The sequence below is a fragment of the Microcebus murinus genome, chromosome 11, assembly GCF_040939455.1.
Source record: "Microcebus murinus isolate Inina chromosome 11, M.murinus_Inina_mat1.0, whole genome shotgun sequence".
Taxonomy (NCBI): domain Eukaryota; kingdom Metazoa; phylum Chordata; class Mammalia; order Primates; family Cheirogaleidae; genus Microcebus; species Microcebus murinus.
The window spans coordinates 54,133,498-54,157,575 of record NC_134114.1 but is presented as its reverse complement, the minus strand read 5'-3'; the positions used below and the strand labels follow the sequence as shown (position 1 = coordinate 54,157,575).

The following is a 24,078-nucleotide window of genomic DNA, read 5'->3' as shown; positions in this document are numbered from 1 at the left end:
CATTTAACCAGTTCTCTATTCATGGATATTAAAGTTATTTCAATCTTTTGCTATCATAAAAATATGCAACGAATAACCTTGTATACCTGTGAAACAACATGTGATTACATTTGTGGAACGAATTCCTAGAAAAGGAATTATGGGATCAGAGTACATGTGTATCTGTGCTTTTAATAGTGCCAAATTTCTTGCCCCTGTAATAGGCCAAATATTGGTCCCCAAAGATATCCACGTCCTTGGAATCTGTGAACCTAGTAACTCGCATGGCAAAAATGACTTTGCAGATATGATAAAATTATGATGAAGTATCCAGGTGTGCCCATTGTAATCCCTAGGGTCCTTTCCTAAGAAAGAGGCAGGAGAGTCAGAGTCAGAGAAAGAGAAGATGCTGAGGCCACCAGTCAAGGAATGCAGGGAGCCTCTAGAAGTTTTTGGTAAAAAAAAAAAAAAAAATGGATTTTTCTCCTAGAGCCTCTACAGCCCTACCAATACCTTAATTTTAGGACTTCTGACCTTCCGAATGATAAGAGAATAAATTTGTGTTGTTTTAAGCCACTAAATTTGCAATAATTTGTTATAACAGGAATAAGAAACTAATATACCGCCTCCAGAATTTATACCTTTTTCGATTCCACAGTATTGCCAATAGAGTAATTTAGAATCTTTGCCAACCTGATTAATGAGCCAAGGTATCTGAGAGAACTTTCAATTTGTATTTTTTAAATTATAAATGAGAACGGGAATATTTTCACTTGTTTTGAGAACCATTTGTATTTTCTTTTCTGTTAAATGATTAGGTCTTTGTTCATATTTTCTATTGGTTTACTAGCCCTTTCTTATTGATTATAAGAATTCTTTACATATATATTGGAAAAGGTAGTTCTTTCCATGTGATAGGAATTGCAATCTCCCTCCCCTCAACCCCATACCAAATTCCATGTTCTAATGCAATTTTTAAAAAGCAAAGGAGAGCGCTCTGTTTACAGAAAGGAGAGGATATATGCCCACATTATCAAGTAATAGTCTCAATAACAAAAGACAAAATGGAATAAACATTCATTAAATAGGACAATACTATCTCATTTTTGGATGCTTCTTTTTTCTCTCTCCTTTTGATTGCTTTTAAGTCAAAGCCTAAAACAGCAATTTTTATCAAAGCCATTTACTGTGTTGTCTAGTAGAAGTCATTCACCTTTCTGACTTCAAATAATATATTTGAAATATGAATACAACCTTGTACTAGGTCAGTGTTTCTTAAGTGTCTCAATGGAACTTTGCTGCTTTGAGGAGATAGCTGAGGAACTTTTCAAACAATAAGGTTCCACTAAGATTTTATTTGACTTTCAAACAAAACTGTAAACTACTAAACTAGATCATCTCTAGGCTCTCTTTCATTAGTAATATTTTACTATTTGATGCCTCTATTCCATTCACCAATATTTGAAGAGTTTCAGAAAGAATTCCCACTGTCACTTCTTAAATTTCCCAAGTAATATACTCAATATAATTGTTCTTATAAACAAGCTAAAAATTAAGATTTGAAACCCTAAAATGCTTGGTTTTCACTGAAAAGGATTAAAACCAACATAAAAAAAAATAGCTGCAGTTAATAGCTGCAGTTTATTTATTTGTTTACTTTTTATCTCTTATACTGGTCCCCACTGTGAGTATAGCAACTGAAAATGCTAAAGCATTGCACTGGGGTATTTACTTCAGGTGTGTGAACAGCTGAAAATTGGTACAGTGATTTGCAAATACTTTTATTTCAGTGATATTTTACTAAAAGTTAATTTAAAAATATTTTAAAATAACATGAATTATGAATAATTAACTATTAAGTAACAAAACATTACCTCTCAACGCTCATACTTTTCCTCTCTCCATCCCTTGAAATGAAAAAAAAAAGTCTTTATTTGTCTTTCTCAAAGAAGACTGAGTTCCTTTTAGTTAACTTAGAGGATTTAACATGTCAATTACTCCTTAGAAATCTCATCTTTTTAAAATTTGTACATCATGAAAAACAGGTTTTTTTATCTAAAAATAAAACTATCATCAAAGAACATAGATAGATAATATAAATTCCTTCTATTAGAAGCCTGAATATCAAAACCCACAACTTATCAAAACCAATAGGAGTTAGTAGTATGATAGTTTATAGTTATAGGATTAAAAATTTAATATCAGTTATTTAGTTTGTGGCCTAGTACATTAACTTTTCTCTCTTATACTTTATTCTTTATTCATTTATACCACTTTATAGAACCTCAGTCAGAATTTGGTACATAGCAATAGAATGAAGATTGGAAATCTGAACCAACTAGTTTGGCTGGATTTTATCTGCTCTAATAGGAGTAGCTGAAACCAAAAAGATGAAAAGATACATACATTATTCATTTTCCAAATATTTAGTGAACTTATTATGACTCAAGCACTGTTTCTAGAACTTGGGGATACAGTAGTGAACAAAACAAACCAAGTGTCTGCCCTTAAGAAACTTATATCCCAGTGAAGAAAGACAGATAAATAAATATAGAAGTAAATATGGAATATGGTAGAAGGGGAGAAGTACTCAGATTAAAGAACAAAGTAGAGTAGGGGAACAGAGAATATATATGGGGAAGGCAGCCTGCTCTTTTGTATTATTATATTATAAATTACCTGTAAATTTCACCTAAAAGCTTTACCTACCTCTAAATACCACAGGTTAATATCTTATTTTATATCAGAACTATTTTTTTTATATCAGAATTATGTTGTTTTAAGCACTATGGAAATAAAAAGAGGATACTTTTTGGATTAAAGTTTTATTATTTCCTGTTATCTTCAAATACTAGATTATTTATAGTGCTGTGATATCTTTATCTTTCATTATGTCCACTTAAGATCTAACTATGGACTCAAAGGAATGAAGAGCAGGAAGAAATGAGAAAAGCAGTACAAGCCTTGCAATCTCTGTAAGATTTAGCAGGCTTAATTGGTTAATCAATTTCATATGCATCCCCAGTGATTTTATTGTTGGCTTTTAAGTTAAGTACAAGAATATAAAGAAGTCATTAGAGGGCAGGGCTGACAAGATGATAACAAAATTGTAAAAATATTGCCCTTTGTTGACTTCCATGGTTCCCATTCTTTTTAAATTCCCTTCTTTTTACTAACCCTTAACAGTTAACCCTTCTATCTCTAGGGTTCCTCTTTCTAAGACCTGGATGAAAGAGTGGAAGAGAATAAAACTCAGGGCGTCTCCTCTAGCTGTTCTCTCTTTTTCTACCCTTTGCATGGATGGCTCTTTCAGGTCCCTGCCTCTGAATGTCCCCAAGTCATCTTGTACACTCTCACTGTGGTTTACTTTCTTCTTTTATTTGTTTACTTTTTATCTCTTATACTGGTCTGTAAACTCCATAAAAGCAGGACTTTGTCCTATTCAATGTTATTATCCCCAGTGCCTAGAACAGTGCCTCACACAAAGTAAAGTACTTAATAGTGAATGAATGAGTCACTTATAAATCTGGAAAAGAAAACAAATGTAGTTAGTTCTTTAAGGCTTTCAAGGAATCATTAAATCTCCTTGCTTAAAGGGTGAATTATGGAACATGAGCCATCTTTCTTTCCTCAACAACCTGACCACCAGCATTTCTCTTAATATTCTGAACAAAGCACAAAGCAGGGACAGAAAAGAAAGTAGCCATCATTCCTTCTGTCCTTCTACCCAACAGCTGAAGCCAACAAAGCAGGGACAGAAAAGAAAGTAGCCATCATTCCTTCTGTCCTTCTACCCAACAGCTGAAGCCAACAACCTAGGAAGGATTTTTGATTCCCTCTCATTTTCTCCCACATCCAATTGTTAACTTTAATTCAAACATTATATTCTGAATTAAACTAGCCTACAAGAAGTTTAAAACATGTTATCCATATAGCCTCATTTCAACAGTTAAAACTGGTATTTCGGCAAATGATAAAGAAAAGCGGAATGACTATACATATAGATACCTTGCTAGGTGTGTTGAACCCAGTCCCAGGGAGATATCAAGGAAATAATGCCAAGATGTTTCAGAGAAAAGGAGAGAAAGTAATGCCCTCTGTTGGTAGAGATCCGTACACGTAATAATTCCAAGAGCCTTTAACATTTTCTCTGTAACTTTTCCTATTCCAGAAACCTAGAAAAAAATCAATATTTATCATTAATAGATTTTTAAATTAAGGTAAGAATTGAGATTAAAATCTTATTGTACCTTTTATAATCAATAAAAGGTATGAATAATGTGAATTTCTTCCCAAGTCATGTAAGAAAACTGCTTTAAGTATTTTTGACCACATTTCCTAGAGTTTCACGGAATTTTAAAAGGCATTAAGAGGCCAGGCACGGTGGCTCAGGCCTGTAATTCTAGCACTCTGGGAGGCCGAGGTGGGCGGATTGCTCGAGGTTAGGAGTTCGAAACCAGCCTGAGCAAGAGTGAGACCCCATCTCTCCTATAAATAGAAAGAAATTAATTGGCCAACTAATATATATAGAAAAAATTAGCCAGGCATGGTGGCGCATGCCTGTAGTCCCAGCTACTCGGGAGGCTGAGGCAGTAGGATTGCTTGAGCCCAGGAGTTTGAGGTTGCTGTGAGCTAGGCTGACGCCACGGCACTCTAGCCCCAGCAACAAAGTGAGACTCTGTCTAAAAAAAAAAAAAAGAAAAGTGTACATATGCAGAGAAATCTAAAAGTTATAATAAGGAAGAATTATTAAAGATACCCTTTTCTGGAACCCCTAAGGGATAGTTTTACCATTTAAAAAAAGTAAAGTATTTTGGCTTATTTTTTGTCAAAAACAATTAAAATTCTAGATCTCTCTGAAGTATCATGCCTATTAATCTGGTAGCAATGTGGACTTTAGAATGGAGATAAACAGTTGAAGGACTCTCACAAATATTCTTTTTTATTTCCCTTCTCCTTGGCAGGAGTTCACTTAAAAGTCTCTCATCTATTACTTTCTTAAAAATTTCTAGCAAATAAGCTCCTAAACTTCACTTGTAGGGGCTTCACAGAAAGAGTTCTTCAAGTCCAAATTCAATCTCCCAGTATAGTTCTTGCTTGTTACCTATTGTTTTAAAACTTTTCAGCAAACAACAATTACTATCAGCCTACATAGTATCTTTTCAGAATTCAGAATACACATACAGATGATAAATTTTATATAAAAATCTCACCTTTCTAATGGGTAAATCCTTGATGAAGTCCATCACAGCTTGTCTGTTGGGGAGAATTTGGTATTGTCCATTTGGCTTATGCTTATCACTGCATATTTTTGCTAACATTGTATTAGGGGCAATGCCTTAAAAGAAAAACACTCTGATGATTCAAAGAAATTGATATGTATGATGACAAAACAGAAAAAAAATGTTAAGTACAAAAAATCTAAAATGATATGTAATGCTACTTTAAAAATAATATTTGAATACCATTTATAACCCCAGGGCTTGCTATAGTTTTAGGAAAAGGAATTGTATTAGATATAGTGGAAGTAACAATGTGTAATATTTAATTCTCTACAATATTTTAAAATCTAAGAGTAGTTTATGAGCTGAGTAATAATAAGTATTATTATAGGCTTACTTACTACCTTTAGTAGGAATACAGGATTGTTTTCTATAGTGGTTCTATGTCTACTTTTCAGCAAAGATCCAGAATATAATCTAGGATGTATTTTTACTCTTTGAAAGGGTCTTTTGCATAGATTATCCACATAAAGAAAAAAATCAAAGATTCTGGGTTATAATGTATTTAAAATAATGATAATTAGATTTGTTCATCCTTTTTATGTTACTCATAAAGCAAATCACCATTTTTCAGAAAGGTGTTTTACAATCTGTAGGAGTCTTAATGATTAAGAAAATTTGAAATAGGTATATTCAAATATATTCATTAAATAGTTCATTTCAATTTTTATATGCATCTTCCTAAAATTTATTATTCATTATTATGCTTTGATATAGAAAGATTAACCTAATCATATGAATAATATGGCTTTTACAAGATAATTCAAGGTTCTCAGGAGGAACATCAGCTATTAAGCTAAGACACAATGATGCTCTCATGGGTTATCAACATACATAAACACGTTTTTCCTTTTATCAGATGGTTTTAGACTGATACATTGCTAATTGGTGTTTCTTTTGTCTCCTACCTTGTGGCCATCTGGGTTTTCTCCTGCAATATAATCTTGAACAGGACTGAAGTTTCCCAAGGAAAAACTAATAATCAAATACTGTATGCAAAACCAATAAAAATATATTTTGAGCTTAAAAAAGCTATATAAGCTATATAGCTATATAAGATATATGATAGTTTTTTTCTTCTGGCTCATAGGCTTGTCTGTTTAATTCCAATTTACCTGTAAGTTCACAACTATTCTAAATAGGTAAAGTTGTTAGAAGCAGAATCAAAGAATGGATAAGTAGAATATTACTATATAATTTATAATGAGAAACTACTAATAATATTATACTTGTATTATCTAGTCTGAATATTATAACCATAGTGGCCATTGATATCCTTTTATATACCTGCACTGGCTGTCAGTGTTGTTTTTTGCTCAATTCTAAAACGAATTTCCTTTACCACTTCCTCAGCTGAAGTTCCAAAAACAACCGAGTTTTGGAGTATTTGAGGATTGTTTTGTTCTTCAAAGTTCACTTGGAAAGGATTTCCTGAGAGCTGCAAATCAGGAGGACTCTCTTCAAAAAGTAGTGGAGAGATGGATCGCTCATGCTCATTTAGTTGATTAACTTCCTCTCCTGGTTTATCTAAATTACAAAGAAACAGTAACTCATTTTCATTTTAAGAAGTACATACTTCATAAGCAGGTTTCCTTTCCTTATTTTTGAAGACAAAACAAATCTAGTTTAATTTTGTTTCTAGGAACCCAGATCAGAAATGCTATCATTTATCATTTATATTTTGTAACTGTTTAGAGAACACTTAATACAAGTTTTTTGTTTTTGTTTTTTGAGACAGAATCTTGCTCTGTCACAACAGCTAGAGTGCAGTGGCATCATCATTGCTTACTGCAATCTCAAACTCCTGGACTCAAGTGATCCTCCTGCCTTAGCTTTCTGAGTAGGCGGGACTACTGGCACATGCCACTGCACCCCACTAATTTTTCTATTTTTAGTAGAGATGGGGCCTTGCTCTTGCTCAGGCTGGTTTCCAACTCCTGAGGTCAAGCTATCCTCCCACCTCAGCCTCCCAGAGTGCTAGGCGTGAGCCAACATGCCTGGCTGATCATAAGTTTTTCTTAAAAAGGATATCTATTTCTTCAGTATACATTTTAAAAGGAAATATCTTATGTAAAACTCACTAATTTTTGTACCTAAATTAATTGAAACCCAGAATAAGGTTTCAAGTCATACTTTTTTCCCTTAAAAAAAAGGAATATTTTTTCTTTTGTTTTTCTCTAGGAAGTAAAAGAAGCTTCTTAAATTAGAATTTTCCTGCAGTAGGAACATTATCTGAGGAAAAAGGCATTAAAAATATAGAATAATTATACCTGAAAAATAAGTTTCATTTTTAGGGGACAAAAACCTTAATTCTTCTGCATTCATGGAAGAAACTTCAGGTGTTAAAATCATCTGAATTTTCTTCTTTCAAATGCTGATTTTGATTTTGACTTCCTTGTTTATAAAGTATTATTTTTACTAAGGGCACATTTACAATAAATAGAAATTACCGATGAAAGTTCTGCTTCTTTAAGAATACAAATTCTTAAGGTCTGATTGGATTAACCAGGGCCCAACTTGAAGGAAAAGAACCTTTATTATTATCAATAGGCTGTGAACGATTGTTATTAAAAAGTGAAGTAAATAAATCAACCTGGTTGTTGCTCATTTTATTTTTTCATAAATGAACTATAAAATACACTTAAATCTATACTGATACTAAAAATGTCCTAATAAACAAATCCATTAAAGATTGTCTTCTTGGATTAATGTAGGAGAAATACAGTTTAAATTTATAACTAAGATTAACAACAGAGCTTTCTGATCCCATTACATAACTTTATTACATATAAATGTTTTCTAAAATAAGGTAAATACAGAAGCAAAAATTTAAATTTCTAGTTTCAAGACATATATGAATGCATTTTACTTGAAAAGTGAACTTGGATGTTTAGGAAAATTTTCTAAAGATAACGTAAATAATATGGCAAACAAATGACTAATTTCAAAATTTAAAGTATGGGACAGGCTCATGCCTGAGGCCAAGGTGGAAGGAATGCTTGAAGTCAGAAGTTCAAGAGCAGCTTGAGAAATATAGCAAGACCCCCCACATCTACAAAAATTAGCTCAGTATGGTGGTACATGCCTGTAGTCCTAGCTATTCAGAAGGCTGAAACAGGAGGATCCCATAAGCCTGGGAGTTTGAGGTTGCAGTGAGCTATGATAATGCCACTGCACTCTAGCCTGAGTAACAGAGTGAGACCCTGTCTAAAAAAAAAAAAAAAAAAAAAATTAAACTATATATGCAACATCAATTAAGTGATAGGTGTTATTTATTAAGTCAGATATTTTCCAGATCTGAATTCCCAGGCCACATATACAATAAGGCTTATTTTCAAACTTACATAAGCTGTTATTTATGTGTTTCAGTCCCTCTCATTTTCCATATTCTGGTTTTTAAATACAGAGCAATTCAGAGGGGATTAAAAGTGTGGAACAGCTGAAATGATTTCTACTTGGAGCCCTTCTCCCCATCTGGATGGTAGAAGTCAAGATAAAGAGAGGCGCAGAAAAACTGCAGACTAAATGAGGTACCTGTCACATTCATAAGCTCCTTCTGCAGAGTTTCTTATGCCATGTTTTGTACCTGATGCCTCTACCACCTTGCCCTCAGGTGAGTTAATGTGCTAGCAGAACACTACAGTAGGAAGCAAAGAATGCTGCCTTCTGGTACATTATCAGAGCTGCTGCAGAATGGTGCAGTTACCTTTTCATCTGAACTACATTCTGCTTCTCTCTGCAGCCTGGCTGTGTAACTAACAGCTAAAGTAGTTTCTTATTTGCATTCTGACAGAAATATCTTTACACTTCCTATAACTGGGGCGATGAAAATACAACACTAGGATTAAAGCACATCTAGATGGCAACCTTTTGCTCTAAGCCTGTGTCCAGAAATTATGATTACTGTTTAATGTTTCTATTAAAGAAAAGGAAAGGAAAGACCTATCTCTTAGGGCTTTAAATAAGGTAAAGCAGTTGTAATTTCATGTCTACATTAAACTTGCTCCAAATGATGTGAGCCCCAAACAATGTGAGATAATTAGAATTTTGTGCCATTTTTGCTTCAGGGAAATTTACAAATAGATTTTCCCAGGACTGCCTATCCCCTCTGAAGCAGTCAATGACTCATGCATATGAAATGTTGCTATGGGTTGTGAGCAAACCCCTCTGTCACCTTTTTATCCAGGTGAATTTGCTCAGGGATCCAGGATAGCTCAGATGTTTGAAGTAATCATACCTTTGACAAAGGGCTGGAAGCAGTATGTATAGTATCTGCATGTTTCTTGGAATTGCTTTGGATATGTACTAAAGGGATTGTTTAAAACAAACCCTTAGAGTCCTGAAACTTCTGTTTCATTGTAAATAAAAGAATCATAATAAGGTCTAAGGCAAAGAAGGGAGAAGGAAGTCATTAATTTTGGCAAGGTTAAAAATAGTCATAATTGCTGTATAACTAGATTATAGAATATTTGGGACATGAAGAAAAATAAAATCACCCAATGTTTTGATATGTTTGAGCCTAATTGTTTTTTTAGCAAAAAAAAAAAAAAAAAAAAGCCTCCTTAAACAGATAACTTCCCCAGCTTCAATGCAATCCACACACTTTGTTAGAAAAATAACTGCTATAAAATTACTTTGTTCAAGGACTCCACAGACTCAAAGTCTAAATTTAATAATCTCATTTGGTTTATAAATGATATTATGTATAATTAACTCAGAAAACAACTGGTATATTTTAGTTTCTGATTTTTCATTTTTATAAAGGTACATTTAATCCTACCATTTATGCATGCTAATAAGTTAATTCAAAGAGTTGGGGTTTTTTTTTGTTTTTTAGTTTGATAGTCATAATAAATTGCTTACCATTTTCTACAGAGTTTCTTGTTTTGACGAAATACCTTCTTTTGTCCTCAGGCCAATTTTGTCTTTCCTCTAAATGCTTTGTTATATTCAAGTAGGCTTCATCAAGGCTCATGGCCATAAAATTGGGATCATAATCAGCAAGTATTTCCTTAACCTTCAAAAGGAACAAAAAAGGTTTCCTTCTGTCATATATAGCTGATAAGAAACATTAATATTCTTACTTTGCAACTATAGTAACGATCCTGGAATCAATAGCTTATGGATTTAAGAGATAAATAATTTACTACCAGGACATATTTGTCAAAATTCTCTTTTGTATTAAAATAGATCATAAGGGCAGATGACCATGAAATAGCTTCATTTGATGCAATCTGTTTAGCCACCTATATCTAGTTATATTATCATAAGCAATTTAAATAAATCTCAGACATTCTGACAGGGACAGAAAAAAATGGTTAAGGTTTTAGGTAGCTGGTCAAAAGTTGAAGTGGGAACAATAGGATTCTGCTCTCTCTCACCTTTTATGATGGTTTTGTTCATTTTAAAAGGAATAATTTTACATAAAGGTACTATGTTGCTTTAGAAAGTAGTTATATTTTAATTAATTGTAACTTTCACATAAAACTCTGCTCAATACATGCATCCATACAAGCAAATGAAGCTCTATTACTTATTGAGAACCACAATAGAAAGATGACAAAAATCTGTAGTCTAATTCCACAATGACATTAAATGATGGGGGAAAATCTGGAGTTGCATGTTGGGGTGAAAGAAATATATACAAAGATTAGAATTACAGTTGCTACAATCCAGAAATGCCTTTTATATAAGATAGTATTATTACATGAAACTATAAAGTTTTCTTTTCACCATTGAAGTATTAGCTGTAATTAGAGGGAATGGTTGCCAAAATAATATGTATGTTAGAAAATATATTTGCTGAATTATGTTATGCTTCCATCTAGCATTTAAAAGCTGTGTACTGTATCATGGAAAAAAACTTTTTCTTGTTTTATAAAAGGAAAGCTTTTTAGCTTAATTATGAACAGCTGAGTCAAGGGGAATTTTAGAAAATGGTGATATAAAACTTGGCCAAGTTTTACTCAGAGTACCTTAATTAGCTTTGTTCTTATAGAAGAAACCATTTTTATAATGTGCTCAAATAGAATCTTTCTAGTGAAATAAAACTCTGGGAAGTCTGTAGCTGGCAGCCAACTAAGATTCTGAATGAGAAGTACTCCCTAGAGACATTGTTGACTACTTATTAACTTCCTTTACATAGCATACTGCTATAAGAATTAAAATAGACATGTTCCAGTAAAAATCAAGCACTTAGAGTTCCAAGAACAAGAATAAAGTTTATCCAATATTTTAGATAAAACAAAAATGGTTTTTCCTTAAGCTTTCTAACCAAGCCATAAATAATAATGTATCTGTAGTCAGTGATGAATTTGTGCCCTAGTTCATTTACACATAAAAACTCGCTTTTTATCTGCATGAATTAGCTAGATCCTGGTCAAATTTGTTCTTTAATTTATGTAAATAAACAGATTACAAAAGTAATTGTTTTCGTTCTCATTGTTATACTGTCAGAAGTTTTACTGAGTTAAAGTACAACTTAAAAAAATTCTTACGAACTCTTTGTAGGACTTTTAAACTTATTACAAGCCTATAATATTTATAGTTAACATTTTATCTGTTTTTAATTAGACATAAAGTAAAAGAGATAAACAGTGGCCAAATGTGAGTGTGCTTCCCCCTTCTCCACTATCTTTTCAGAGGTAGGTACAAAGTACTTGCTTTCAGACTGTTTTTGAAAGAATAAAAAAAAATTGTTTTTAAACTTGGGCTGGAATGTCATTTCTAGGGGAAATGAGGTAGAATGCAAATAAAATGAGTGAATTTTAAGACTACTTGCATGACTAAATGGTAATAGCGTTAGGCCATAATTGTTAGTGTTTCCATTTAGAGAGTCTTTACCATACTGCATTTTACTATTGCAGCATGAAAGTATTTGATGTAACACTCAAATTTTAATTCAAAAATTAAATTCCTTCACATTCTAGCAGATGTTAAAAAAAAAAAACAATTAAATTCCAGCACTGCATGATAGGCCAGTTGTCAAAAATAGAGAAAATGATAGATAGTTTTTCATATATGACAGTTTGGCAATGTTAGTAAGTAATCAAATCTACTTCAGAGATCCTTTCCAAAGCAATGGATTACCCCCTTTTCTTTTTGATTATCAGTCTCTTAGATATTAAATGTTCATAAGTATCTTCACTGGATTGTGGGGCAAAGAAAGTAGCTAATCAAAATAAGTGAATTTTGTCGTTAACAACACTGATACATTTTTTCAGAAAAGAGGCTGACATTAATGATGAGTAGATTCTGCAAATTATAAAGTAGTTTTAGAAAACAATGTATATTACCCATTAATAAAAAATGGCTACAGTTAATTTTATGTCATATTCAAAGTTTAGGGAGATACGAAGAGTTTTCTAAGCAGAGAAAAAATACATGGAAAGCCAAGAATTGGAAAATAGAATGATACATTCTGGTTACTATGGGCAGCTCAGTATTCAAGGTATTATATAAGCTGAAGAAGTAGTAGGAGGGGAGACTAAAGAGGTAAGCTAAGACCAAATCCTGATATGTTAAGGCATTTGGACTTCACTCTGTAGGCGACAGGAAACATGAGAAAGGTTTTAAGTAGTGGTGTATTCAACTTACCTCTTTACTCACAGCTCGGTATTTGTCAAAGTTTGGTGGCACTATAATAAGTTGTGGGCAGAGTCGCTTAGCAATAAATCCTGGCATGGCTGCACGAACACCAAACCTCCTTGCATGGTAATTTGAAGTAGACTGAAAGAGAATTGACCACATAGAAAAAAATATACAAACTTAAATGGACATATTGATCCATGCTTTCATAAGAAACACATTAGAATGTGCATTTTTAATCTGAGGACATTTCTTTCATAGGCAACTATCTTGAACCAAGCTTTGACTTTATGTTATCATGGTATTATGATACCATGATCATCTCCCACTGCTGTCCCTATTTATAATGTGATACCAGATAATAAGTAAGACTGTGCTAATAAAAAGGTTTGGAACCAGAGTTGTCAGTTGCCTGCAAATTCATGGAAACAGAGACAAAGAACAAACTGATTATAGTTTTATAATATGATAAAATAACTCAGTAGGAATTAGGCTTATAGCTATTTAAGGCATTGGAAAGAATCAGGAACAGGGAGGAACTCTCCTTGTTTCTCTAGTATGTTTTTTTTTTTTATACTAATATCTATCTACTGTAGTTGCTACTTTTAATTCCCAACACATTTTTGACCACATATGGCTATCTTGGTCATTTTTACCTTCTATGGCTGGAAGGCAAAAAGGAGGGCAACATAGTAATCAGAAAAGCGAAGTTTCTAAGTCATGGAGAAAACAATTTAATTGCATTCTAAATGTACTATATCAATGAACTATGTTACTCTAGAACTGGGGTTGGCAAATCTTTTCTGTAGAAGTCCAGATAGCAATCACTTTAAGCCTTTGTAGATCACATGGTCTCTGTTACAATTACTAAACTCTGTTCTTTCAGTGCAAAAATAGTAATAAATTAATTAGTATGACTTTGTTCCAATAAAATTTATTTACAGAAATGCATTCTGGATTTGGCCTGCAGACCATAGTTTGAAAACTGCTTTAGAACATTTCCTTTTTCTTCTTCTTCTTTTACTCTTTAGCTATTAATAGTGTTGTGGCAAGTGTACAGCTAGTGTTACAGCTATTGACGGGGGAAAGAACCCAGCAGCACACAGTCAGAGAACAGCCTTTATTCCTCCCCAGCAGGATCAGCACACCTAGTGTTACAGCTTTCTTAGTGTCTTTCGATCTTCTGAACCCCTTCCTTGTTCTCCTCCTGCTTTTATACTCTTGGCAGGACTCAAAAAGCGCCCAATCAACTACAAGCTTTAACATCCAATCAGCATCAAGCTTTAACATCCAATCAGCAACAAGCTTTAACATCCGGCTGGATGACAGGAGGCAGCCAAGCACCTAGCACCCTCCCAGACAGCAGACATCAGCATGCAGGTCCGGAAGCTAGCACGTGGGCCGAGCAGCATTCCAGCAGGCGGGGTCCTCGGTGGCACAAGGGGTCCCCCAAGCAGCTCTATCACAGGAGGCCCAGGCACCTGCCCCAGTAGTATGCACCTGCGACGGCCTCCTGCTGACCCTACACAGCACCGGCTCTCAGGAATGCCAAGAGGCAGGGAGGCGGCAAGCCACCGCATCCTGGCGCCTGACATTTTCCGCATCAATAGAACAGTTACTTATAAAAAATTTAATTTGCAATGGAAAGATACATTATCACTCTATTGTTTACCGGGTTTGTAACTTTAGGCAAGTTATTAAGTATCTCTCTGAGTTTATTTTTGTCAAATGAAAATAAAAACTAGTAGTTTAAGGTATATTGAAAGCATTAAGAAACTGAGCATATATGTGGAACCCAGAGAAATATTCAGCAAAGTGGAGAACCTCAATAATTACTTCTTCATGAACCAGTAAGGCTTACTTAAATATGTTATGAAATTTCCTTTTTGTTTTTAATCTTTACCTACTTACCAACATACTCACTGATCCTACAGCAATGGGTTTGTCCTTCAATTCTGGATTATCCCTCATTTCTACAGCTGCATAGAAAGCATCCATGTCAATGTGTATTATGGTATTGTTCAAATTCCGGCTCTGTTCTAATTCCGTTACAAATCTGTCAACCTTAATTTTTAAAAAAGTTAAACATACGTTTAGACAATATAATACTGAAACACCGTTATTCACAACATTAATCTTAATTTAGTAGGTATGCCTGTGTCTATCCATTGATCCATCCATCCATTTTCTCACTCACCCATCTTTGGGTGTATATTTTATGGTAGTTCATTGGTGTTTATCTATGTATATTTTATTGTTTATTAAGGGTGGTAATTGCTTTTATTTTCACAAACATAGACAGCCTGTTCTCAAATAGCATTCCCTATCAACTCCTTGATCTCTCCATGCCCTCAGGCATATAACAGAAACTTAATAAAGATTTATTGAATAAATGAACTAATCTAATTATTTATATCAGATGATTCTACTGCTTTATTAATTTGGAGAACTTATTGTAACTCAAAGGTTCAATTTAAGTAAAATAAACATCTCCCATTTAGCTCGTAATATTAATGTCTTAAAATAACAACAAAGGAAATATACAACAAAAGACAATACCTCTGGGTATATGATGTTTATGCTGAATACTAATATACAACTGAAGGTACTATAGCATAATGTAAACATTCCTTTTGTAGGATTGCTTTTATAATGCTACAATTTGATAAATGTTAGTCTGTACAAATAAAAATTGAAAACCTAAGCTGTAATTTATTCTTCATGAACTTCAATATATATGTCAATAGTAGTACTGTTACTACTAATAGTAGTAAAAATCTTAATCTTTAAATAATTTTTGTCTCTTCAGAGAAAGAGTTGGATTGATAAGGAAGAATAAAGAGAAATGGAAGTGGGTAGAAATAATCAAAGCAGGCAAGTAAGAAAAGGGATTATGTAGCAGACATACTCATCTTTATTCCTTTTTCATGGCTTGCCTTTACTATAGAGGCTAAAAAAGCTACATACTTACTTTCCCAGCTTACCCTGCACCTGAAGGTGGCTGTGTGATAGTTTTGACTTATACAACAAATAAGGAAGTTGCCATGACTATTAAAGTAAAATTATAAGAGAAGAAAGCTACTAAATGAGCTGGAAAACATAAAGGACATGGAACAGTGCCTGGTACATGGTACAAGTTCAATAAACACCATCTATTATTATAAGGATCAGTGGATAGCTGAATAACAAAGCAATCAAAAACTGAGGGGAAAACAGGCACGAATAAGCAAGTGGGGTGATCTCCTGAATGAAAGCAACTTACATCATGTGGAGATTCCTATAGCAAGTTTTCTTAAAGGTGGAGAGTTATAGGGTTATAATGTGATTTTTTTTCTCCATGTTGGGCTCCAACCTTGCCTCTACTTTATGGAATTTTTTTCCCATTGGCCTTCCTTCTTAGCACTATTGGGACACTAGTTCCCCATTGTAGGTTAAAACTGTAATTTCTCTTCTAGAAACAATCACCTTGAATCATATTTGTCCGTAGCCACAGTGAGACTGTCCAGAGGACCTGCTCCTGTTTGGGTTGCAACTCACTAAATGACCAGGTGTGTTCTGTGCCTTCCTCAGCCTAGAGGCTGTTCCTCTGTCTAGAATGCCTTCCCTAGCTCTGTCACAGGCCTTCAAGGATCAGCTCAAATATCTCTCTGTAACTCAGTTGTATCTCTGTCCTCTGTGCCACAGAACTTAATGTTCCTTATTTGTTTTCCTGCTCTTACTATGGTATTTATTGTATTAGACACCAAATTGTCTTCAGGAGAAAAATCTTATCTGCTTCTAAATTCTTTCCCCACAAGAGCAGGGGAGGGAAGGCTAGTAGGATAAAAGGAATGAAATTTATAGCAATATATTAAAGTTGGTTAAAAAGAGAAAGCAGTGTTAGTAGAAAAATTTTGGAGAAGGCTAACTTCATACAGTTAGACACCATACCTAATAAATGGAACTTTTCCATATTACTCTAATTTTTCATCCTGGTTTAAATTATTTCTTCTAGAACTTCAATTTTGAACCAGAGAATAGCATCATGACTAGATATAAATAAATTATAGAAACAAATAAAAACAGAGGCAAACTAAAAAATGCTCTATAGTAATCCAGAAAATATACAAGTTATAAGAGTCAAGTGAGAATAAGAAAGAGAATTGCATCTGAAATATCTTGACCTGGACTCATCTAGAAAAAAAGAGATAACAAATAAAAAGCAAACCAAATGAGAAAAAATTCTCCTCAGACTCATATATTAATGCTATGATAGTCTCTTCAGCAATATATTCTTTCTTATGCTTAAAGCTGGTGTAGTAAGTTGCCAAAAGGAAGCCTCCTCATTGTATGACTCATATATTCTACTTTCCTTTACCAACTCTCATTAGTTACCCTTGTCTAAACTCTTCTCTTTCTACATCTACCAGATACACACCACTACTGATTTTTAAAGTTTCTTCTACTAAAATCCTCATTTATATTTTCCTTTCTTCCATTTTGCCTCCTAGTGATTTTCAAGTTCTGATCTGAGTCTCTAATATGTATGCTATTACTTTTGCTATTCTTCAAAATTGGTATGTGTCACAATGGTGAAAGATAAGGGCTTTAGTTTGGTGTCCTAGCACAGCCACTCATTAATTATATGACTGAGGTCAAGTTAACCCCTCTCATCCTTACTTTCCTTATTTATAAAGTGAGACTAGATCAACCTCAAAAGGTTGTTGAAGGAACTAAGAGAGATACTATATAATGTGCTTATCTAGGAATACAGTAAGGGCTTAATGATATTACATATAATTTTAAAAGTAGAAGTGACATTTATTGAATATACTATATGTATCATATAATATGTTAAGTATTTTCTATGTTAATTCATTTACTGGTCAAAATAATTCTGAGATCATAATTACTATTCCCATTTTATAGATAAAGAAACCAATGTTCAATGAGATTTAATAATTTACCCTAAGTCATAGAGCTATATGTTACAGCTAAATGTTACAGCTAGACCTGAAAATCAGTTTACTCCAAAATCTGTTTTCTATTACTTTATGATACTTACCTAAAATAGATTTTTTTAAGTCTTTAACATTGAAATACACTCAAACCAAACTCTAATGGTATATTTTCTACCCATATTGTGTCTTATGTTCTTTTGTAAAAATCTCATTTCTATTACATTGAGGAGACTTTCAGAAATAATGTTTTTTTTGTTTTCTTGACTTAATATTTCTCTAAAGACTATTGAGTAAATATGAGTTAATAAAATCAATTGTTAAAATGGTCAAAATGCTCTGATTTGCTGTGTAGTTGCCATTTAATATAAAATGGATATTTGTCTAGTCAACTTATGAACCCATGTTATTCTAAGATATTTTGGTGGGTGAAAAATGACTATGCCTTTAAAAAGTCTAATGAGGGTGGGATGTGGTAGAGAATACTTACCTTGGAGTAAGTATTCCAAGGTAAACACCTTGGGAGTTCATGTTTACAGAGGTTACTTATCTCAGTTTGACTAGCAATAGTTCATACTATCATATCATACATAATAAAAATCTAGTACTTAGAAATTTTACAACTCCAAAATAGAAATACATTTCCCATAATGAAACATCTCTGCTCTCTTAGACCTTCTTGACTCCTTACGACTTCCTCAATCCCTCCCATTTGTACAGTTCTTTCAGAGGAAACTCAACAAATGAAACAATTTAACAATCAGCATAAAACACATTTCCTGCCATTCCTGTTGCAAAAGATGGCAGAGAGTGGCATCTGAAATGCCTTGACCATGAAATAGTCAACTAAAACCAGAATAAAATCTTAAATTCTGCTACCCAATGGAATGTATTTTCTATTCTTTCAGATTATTTGCAACTTTAAGGATATGAGCTTTAAAAATAGCATAAAAAGCAAAGTTGTAAGCACCACTCATGTACTATATCTTTAAAACTATTAAAGATATTTATAGACTACAGATTAATAAACAAAAACATCCAGAAAGTAAATTGCTAGGGATTAATGTCAATTAAAAATAATGTTACAGTGGACAGGACTGAATTTTTTTAAAACCTTGATAAAATGATGCTTAAGTTTATATGAAAGAAACAACAATGCATTAAAAAAAAGTTTTAAAGAAGTGTTATTAGAGAGAATGTTAAACTATATTCCTATTGTTCAATAACCAAAACTGTATGGTTCTGATACAGGAAAATTAATTAGAAAGGAGTCCAGAAATAAAGTACAATGAGAATTTAGTATTTGAAAGTGCCTCATTTCAATTCAGTGGAGAAAGGATTCATGACTCAATAAATGGTATTGGGACAAGTGAATCACCATTTAGGGAAAATAGTAACATGTAGAGAAAATATAATACCATTAAAGAAAAAAATATTTCATACCATATATCAAAACAAATTCCAAATTGACTAAAGATCTGAGTATTTCAAAATCTATAAAAATACTAAAAGAATATATAGGCTTGGTTATGAGGAATAATTTTCCAAGCTTAATACCAAAGCCAAGAAAAAAGCTTTAAAAAAAATACTGTTGCTGGAACTAATAAGTGATGATAGCAAGGTTATAAGATATAAGGTTAATATATAAAAGTCTATCATTTTTAACAATGTTGATTCTGTCAACTCATGAGCATGTTATGGTTTTCCACCTGTTTTAATAAATGGTTCAGAAAATTGGATAGCCACATGCAGAAGAATGAAACTGGATCCTTATCTCTCTCCATAGACAAAAATTAATTCAAGATGGATTATAGACTTAAATCTAAGGCATGAAACCGTAAAAATTCCTGAAGAGAACAGGAAAAATTCTTCTAGACATTGGCCTAGGCAAAGAATTTATGACTAAGATCCCAAAGGCAAATGACACTACAGTAAAAATAAATGCGACTTAATTAAATTAAAAAGCTTCAACACAGCAAAGGAAATAATTAACAGAGCAAACAGATACCTACAGAATGGGAGAAAATATTTGCAAACTATACATGTGACAAAGGGCTAATATCTATAATATCTATAATCCAGAATCGATAATGAACTCAAACAAATAAGCAAGAAAAAAACAAACAATACTACCAAAAAGTGGGCAAAAGACATGAACTGAGTTTTTTCAAAAGAAGATAGACAAATGGCCAACAAACACATGAAAAAACGTTCAACATCACACTAATCATTAGGAAAATGCAAATTAAAACCACAATGAAATACTACCTTACCCTGTCAGAATGGCTGTTATTATAAAGTTAAAAAACAATAGATGCTGGTGTGGATGCAGTGAAAAGAAACACTTATACAGCGTTGGTGGGACTGCAAATTAGTACAAGCTCTATGGAAAACAGTATGGAGGTTCCTCAAATAAATAAAAATTGACCAAACCACTTGATCCAGCAATCCCACAAGTGTTAAATACCTAAAGGAAAAGAAGTAATTTTATAAAAAAGACACCTGCAGTTGAATGTTTATCATAGCACAATTCATAATTGCAAAGATATGGAAACAATCTACGTGCCCATCAATTGATGCGTGAATAAAGAAAAAAATATATATATATACACATACCATGGAATACTACTCAGCCATAGAAAGGAATGACATAATGTCTACAGCAACCTGGATGGAACTGGAGAACATTATCCTAAGTGAAGTATCTCAAGAATGGAAAAACAAACACATGTTCTCACTAATAGGTGGGAGCTACATGATGGGTATAGATGGGGACAAAGAGGTGATAAAGACATTGGAAACCAAGAAGAGGAGTAGGGGGATGAGAGATAAAAACTTACTTATAGGATACAATGAACACCATTCTGGTGAGAGGCACACTAAAATCCATGTCTTCAGCATCACACAATTTACCCATGTAACAAAAACATTTGTACCCCCCTAATATTTTGAAATTAAAAAGAAATCATCTTATGCTCTAGAAAGGAAGGTATGTATCAAAAAATGACACATTACGGCTCATGCCTGTAATCCTAGCACTCTGGTAGGCCAAGGTGGTTGGATTGTTTAAGCTCAGAAGTTCAAGACCAGCTGAGCAAGAGCGAGACCCTGTCTTTACTAAAAATAGAAAGAAATTACTTGGACAGCTAAAAATATATAGAAAAAATTACCCAAGCATGGTGATGCATGCCTTCAGTCCCCTCTACTCGGGAGGCTGAGGCAGAAGGATTGCTTGAGCCCAGGACTTTGAGGTTGCTGTGAGCTAGGCTGATGCCACAGTACTCTAGCCTGGGCAACAAAGTGAGACTCTGTCTCAAGGAAAAAAAAAAAAAAGAAGACATTATAATTTGGTAAAGAAAACAAAACTTACTTTTATAGCATATTAGATCAATATTATAATTTTATTGTTATCTTACAGCCTAGTGCTTTAACATTGGATCAGATTTTGATAGAGAGTAAACTTGTCTGGCCATGACCTTAGTTTTACTAGCAGAAATTTGACTGCTTTCAGTCATCAATCTACAACATGGTACCCTGCAGCGTGGTTCTTCCCAAATTTTTCTACTGTAATAAATTTTAATAGCAGAGGAAACTGTTTTACTCCCTGAAGATCTTGGAGGAAATGCCAGAAGCCTCCAAATTTTTAGAAGTCTTGTGTGTTGTCTTAAAAATTCATGTACATTTGGCATTCTAACCTATAGTGTGACTTTTGTTTTACTATAACACAATTACGTTTCAAGCTACTAATTAGTTAACATGCTCCCTCAATTCTTTTTTCTTTTCAAAATCAGCATTGCAGAAATCATGCCACATTTATCCTGTGGCCTTTTCTAGCTGCAAAGTATGTACATAATAAAAAGAACACAGGCTTTTGGTTAAATCTTAGCTCTGTCGACTACCTGTCCTACGAAGGTGGGCAAGTTACTTAATCTAATTAAGACTTCATTTACTCTTTTGTATAATGGAGGTGACAATGTCTAGGTATATAGTCTTTTATGAGTACAGTCTTTAATGAGTACAGCAATACTCAGCAAAGTATGCACATTTGCTGAATGTGTATACTTTACAATATAATGAACATGTACATTTCACCTTTGCAGTTAAGACTTGATAATACATGTTTTTAAGAGACAGGGTACCCAGGCTAGAATACAATGGCGTGATCAAAGCTCACTGTAATCTCAAAGTCCTGGGCTCAAGCAATTCTTCTGCCTCAGCCTCCCAGATAGCTGGGACTACAGATGTGCACCACTGTGGCTGGCTAATTTTTATGTTTTTTTGTACAAACAGGGTCTTGCTATGTTGCTCAGGCTGGTCTTGAACTGGCCTCAAGCGATCCTCCTGCTTTGACCCAAAGTGCTGGGATTACAGCCATAAGCCACCACACCTGACCTATAATGCATTTTAACTATCAATTACTATTCTACCAGCTTCCATTTTATTTAATAATTGAATTAATACCTGTGCTTGTGCTTTCCTTAGCTGCTGGCTGGTAATTTGGGCTTTTTGTTGCATCATATTTTCAATTCGTTGGTTGACTTGCTTTTCCTTCTTGAGCTCATTTTCATAAAATCTAGACCCCTGTGGAGGAAAACAAAACAAAGCATAATAAAAATGGCTAAAGGAAAGCATCATTGTAGTATGACCTGGTAGTTAACAGTATAGACTCTGGAATGAGAATGACTGAATTTAAAACTTGGCTCTACTACTTACTAGCTGGGCGACCCTAAAATTATTTAATCATCTCTCTGTCTCAGTTTCTTTAACTGTAAAATGAATTTATTAACAGTTATCTAAATCATAGGTTTGTTGTAAGCCACTACTGAGCATGGTACAAACTCTCTGAGATGAGTGCACATCTTGAAGGCCTTAGTCGGTTGGGTTATCAGTTATCTTTTTCACCAAAAATTATTCCTTAAATCATTAAAGAAAATGTAGAAAATACTTTAAAAAAATTGTCCCTCATTTCATCACTGAACATATATCTATCCATTTGTCAGGCTGATAGACAATCAGGTTATTTCTACTTTTTGGCTATTATGAAAAATGCTGTCATAAACATTTGTATGTAAGTTTTTGTGAGACATACATTGTCATTCCTTTTGGGTATGAACTAGGGAGTAGAATTTCTGTGTCATATGGTTACTCCATACTTAACTTTTTGAGGAAATACCAGACTGTTTTCCAAAGTGGCTGAACCATTTTACAATGCCATCAGAGTTCCAATTTCTCCACATCCTTGCTAACATCTGTTATTGGCTGTCTTATTTATAATAGATATTCTAGGCAATGATAGTGGGAATGGCATCTCATTGTGGTTTTTAATTTGTATTTCCCTATTGAGCATATTTTCATACGCCTATGGACCATTTGTATATCTTTTTTTTTTTTTTTTGAGACAGGATCTTGCTCTGTTGCCTAGGCTAGAGTACAGTGCAGTCCCAGCCTCCCAAGTAAGTGGGACTACAGGCATGTGTCACCATACCCAGCTAATTTTTCCTCATTTTTGTAGAGACCGGGTCTCCATTTTGTTCAGGCTGGTCTTGAACTCCTGGCCTCAAGCAATCAATCCTCCTACCTCAGCCTCCCAAAGTGCTAGGATTAGACATGAGCCACCATGCCTAAGCAACCATTTGTATATCTTCTTTATTGACATGTCTAATTCATCTCTTTTGCCCACTTTTTGATTGGTTGTCTTATGATTGAGTTGTGAGGAATTCCTCGTATATTCTGAATTTAAGTCTTTTATTAGATATGTGTTCTGCAAATATTTTTCCCAAATATGTTGCTTATCTTTTTATTTTTAATGGTGTCTTTTGAAGTCAAACATTTTTAATTTTGATGAGATTCAATTTATCATCTTTTTTGTTTATTGACTATGCTTTTGGTATCCTATCTAAGAAATTTCTGCTTAACTGAAGGTCTCAAAGATTTTCTTATATTTTTTTCTAAAAGTTGACAAGATCTGCTTGTTAACTTTTGCATTAATAAAAAGCTAGTGGAATTTTGATGGGTGATTATGTTGATTCTATACATCAATTTGAAAAGAAATGCCATTTTAACAATATTGAATCTTCTCATACTTGAACATAGATTGTCTCTCATTTATTTAGATCTTTAATTTCTCTCAGCAAATTTAAAAAGTTTTCAGAGTACAAGTCTTGCACTTCTTTTGAAATTCCTTAGGATTTTCTATATATAAGGATCATAATATCTATGAACAGAGACAGTTTTAAGCTCTTCCTTTCTAATCTTGATGCCTTTTATTTATTTTTATTACCTGGCTCCACTGG

The 24,078-nt window shown here is 33.5% G+C and overlaps 1 protein-coding gene across 6 annotated transcripts in view; it reads right to left on the bottom strand.

Annotated features, from left to right (window-relative positions):
- The window catches only part of POLK (DNA polymerase kappa), a 71,058-nt gene that overhangs the window by 12,233 nt on the left and 34,747 nt on the right, over window positions 1-24,078 (bottom strand). For 3 of the 6 annotated variants that reach the window (XM_076008118.1, XM_012783827.2, XM_076008122.1), the window contains exons 3-10: window positions 22,247-22,366; window positions 14,760-14,912; window positions 12,858-12,989; window positions 10,125-10,278; window positions 6,549-6,788; window positions 5,193-5,317; window positions 3,988-4,154; window positions 1,854-1,886 (exon numbers count right to left, since the gene is read on the bottom strand). In XM_076008118.1, the coding sequence (XP_075864233.1) occupies window positions 1,854-1,886; window positions 3,988-4,154; window positions 5,193-5,317; window positions 6,549-6,788; window positions 10,125-10,278; window positions 12,858-12,989; window positions 14,760-14,912; window positions 22,247-22,366 (1,124 nt within the window). Of the gene's footprint in view, window positions 1-1,853; window positions 1,887-3,987; window positions 4,155-5,192; window positions 5,318-6,548; window positions 6,789-10,124; window positions 10,279-12,857; window positions 12,990-14,759; window positions 14,913-20,058; window positions 20,156-22,246; window positions 22,367-24,078 lie in introns of those variants that run through there. The other 3 variants (XM_076008121.1, XM_076008119.1, XM_076008120.1) reach the window with 3 other exon arrangements.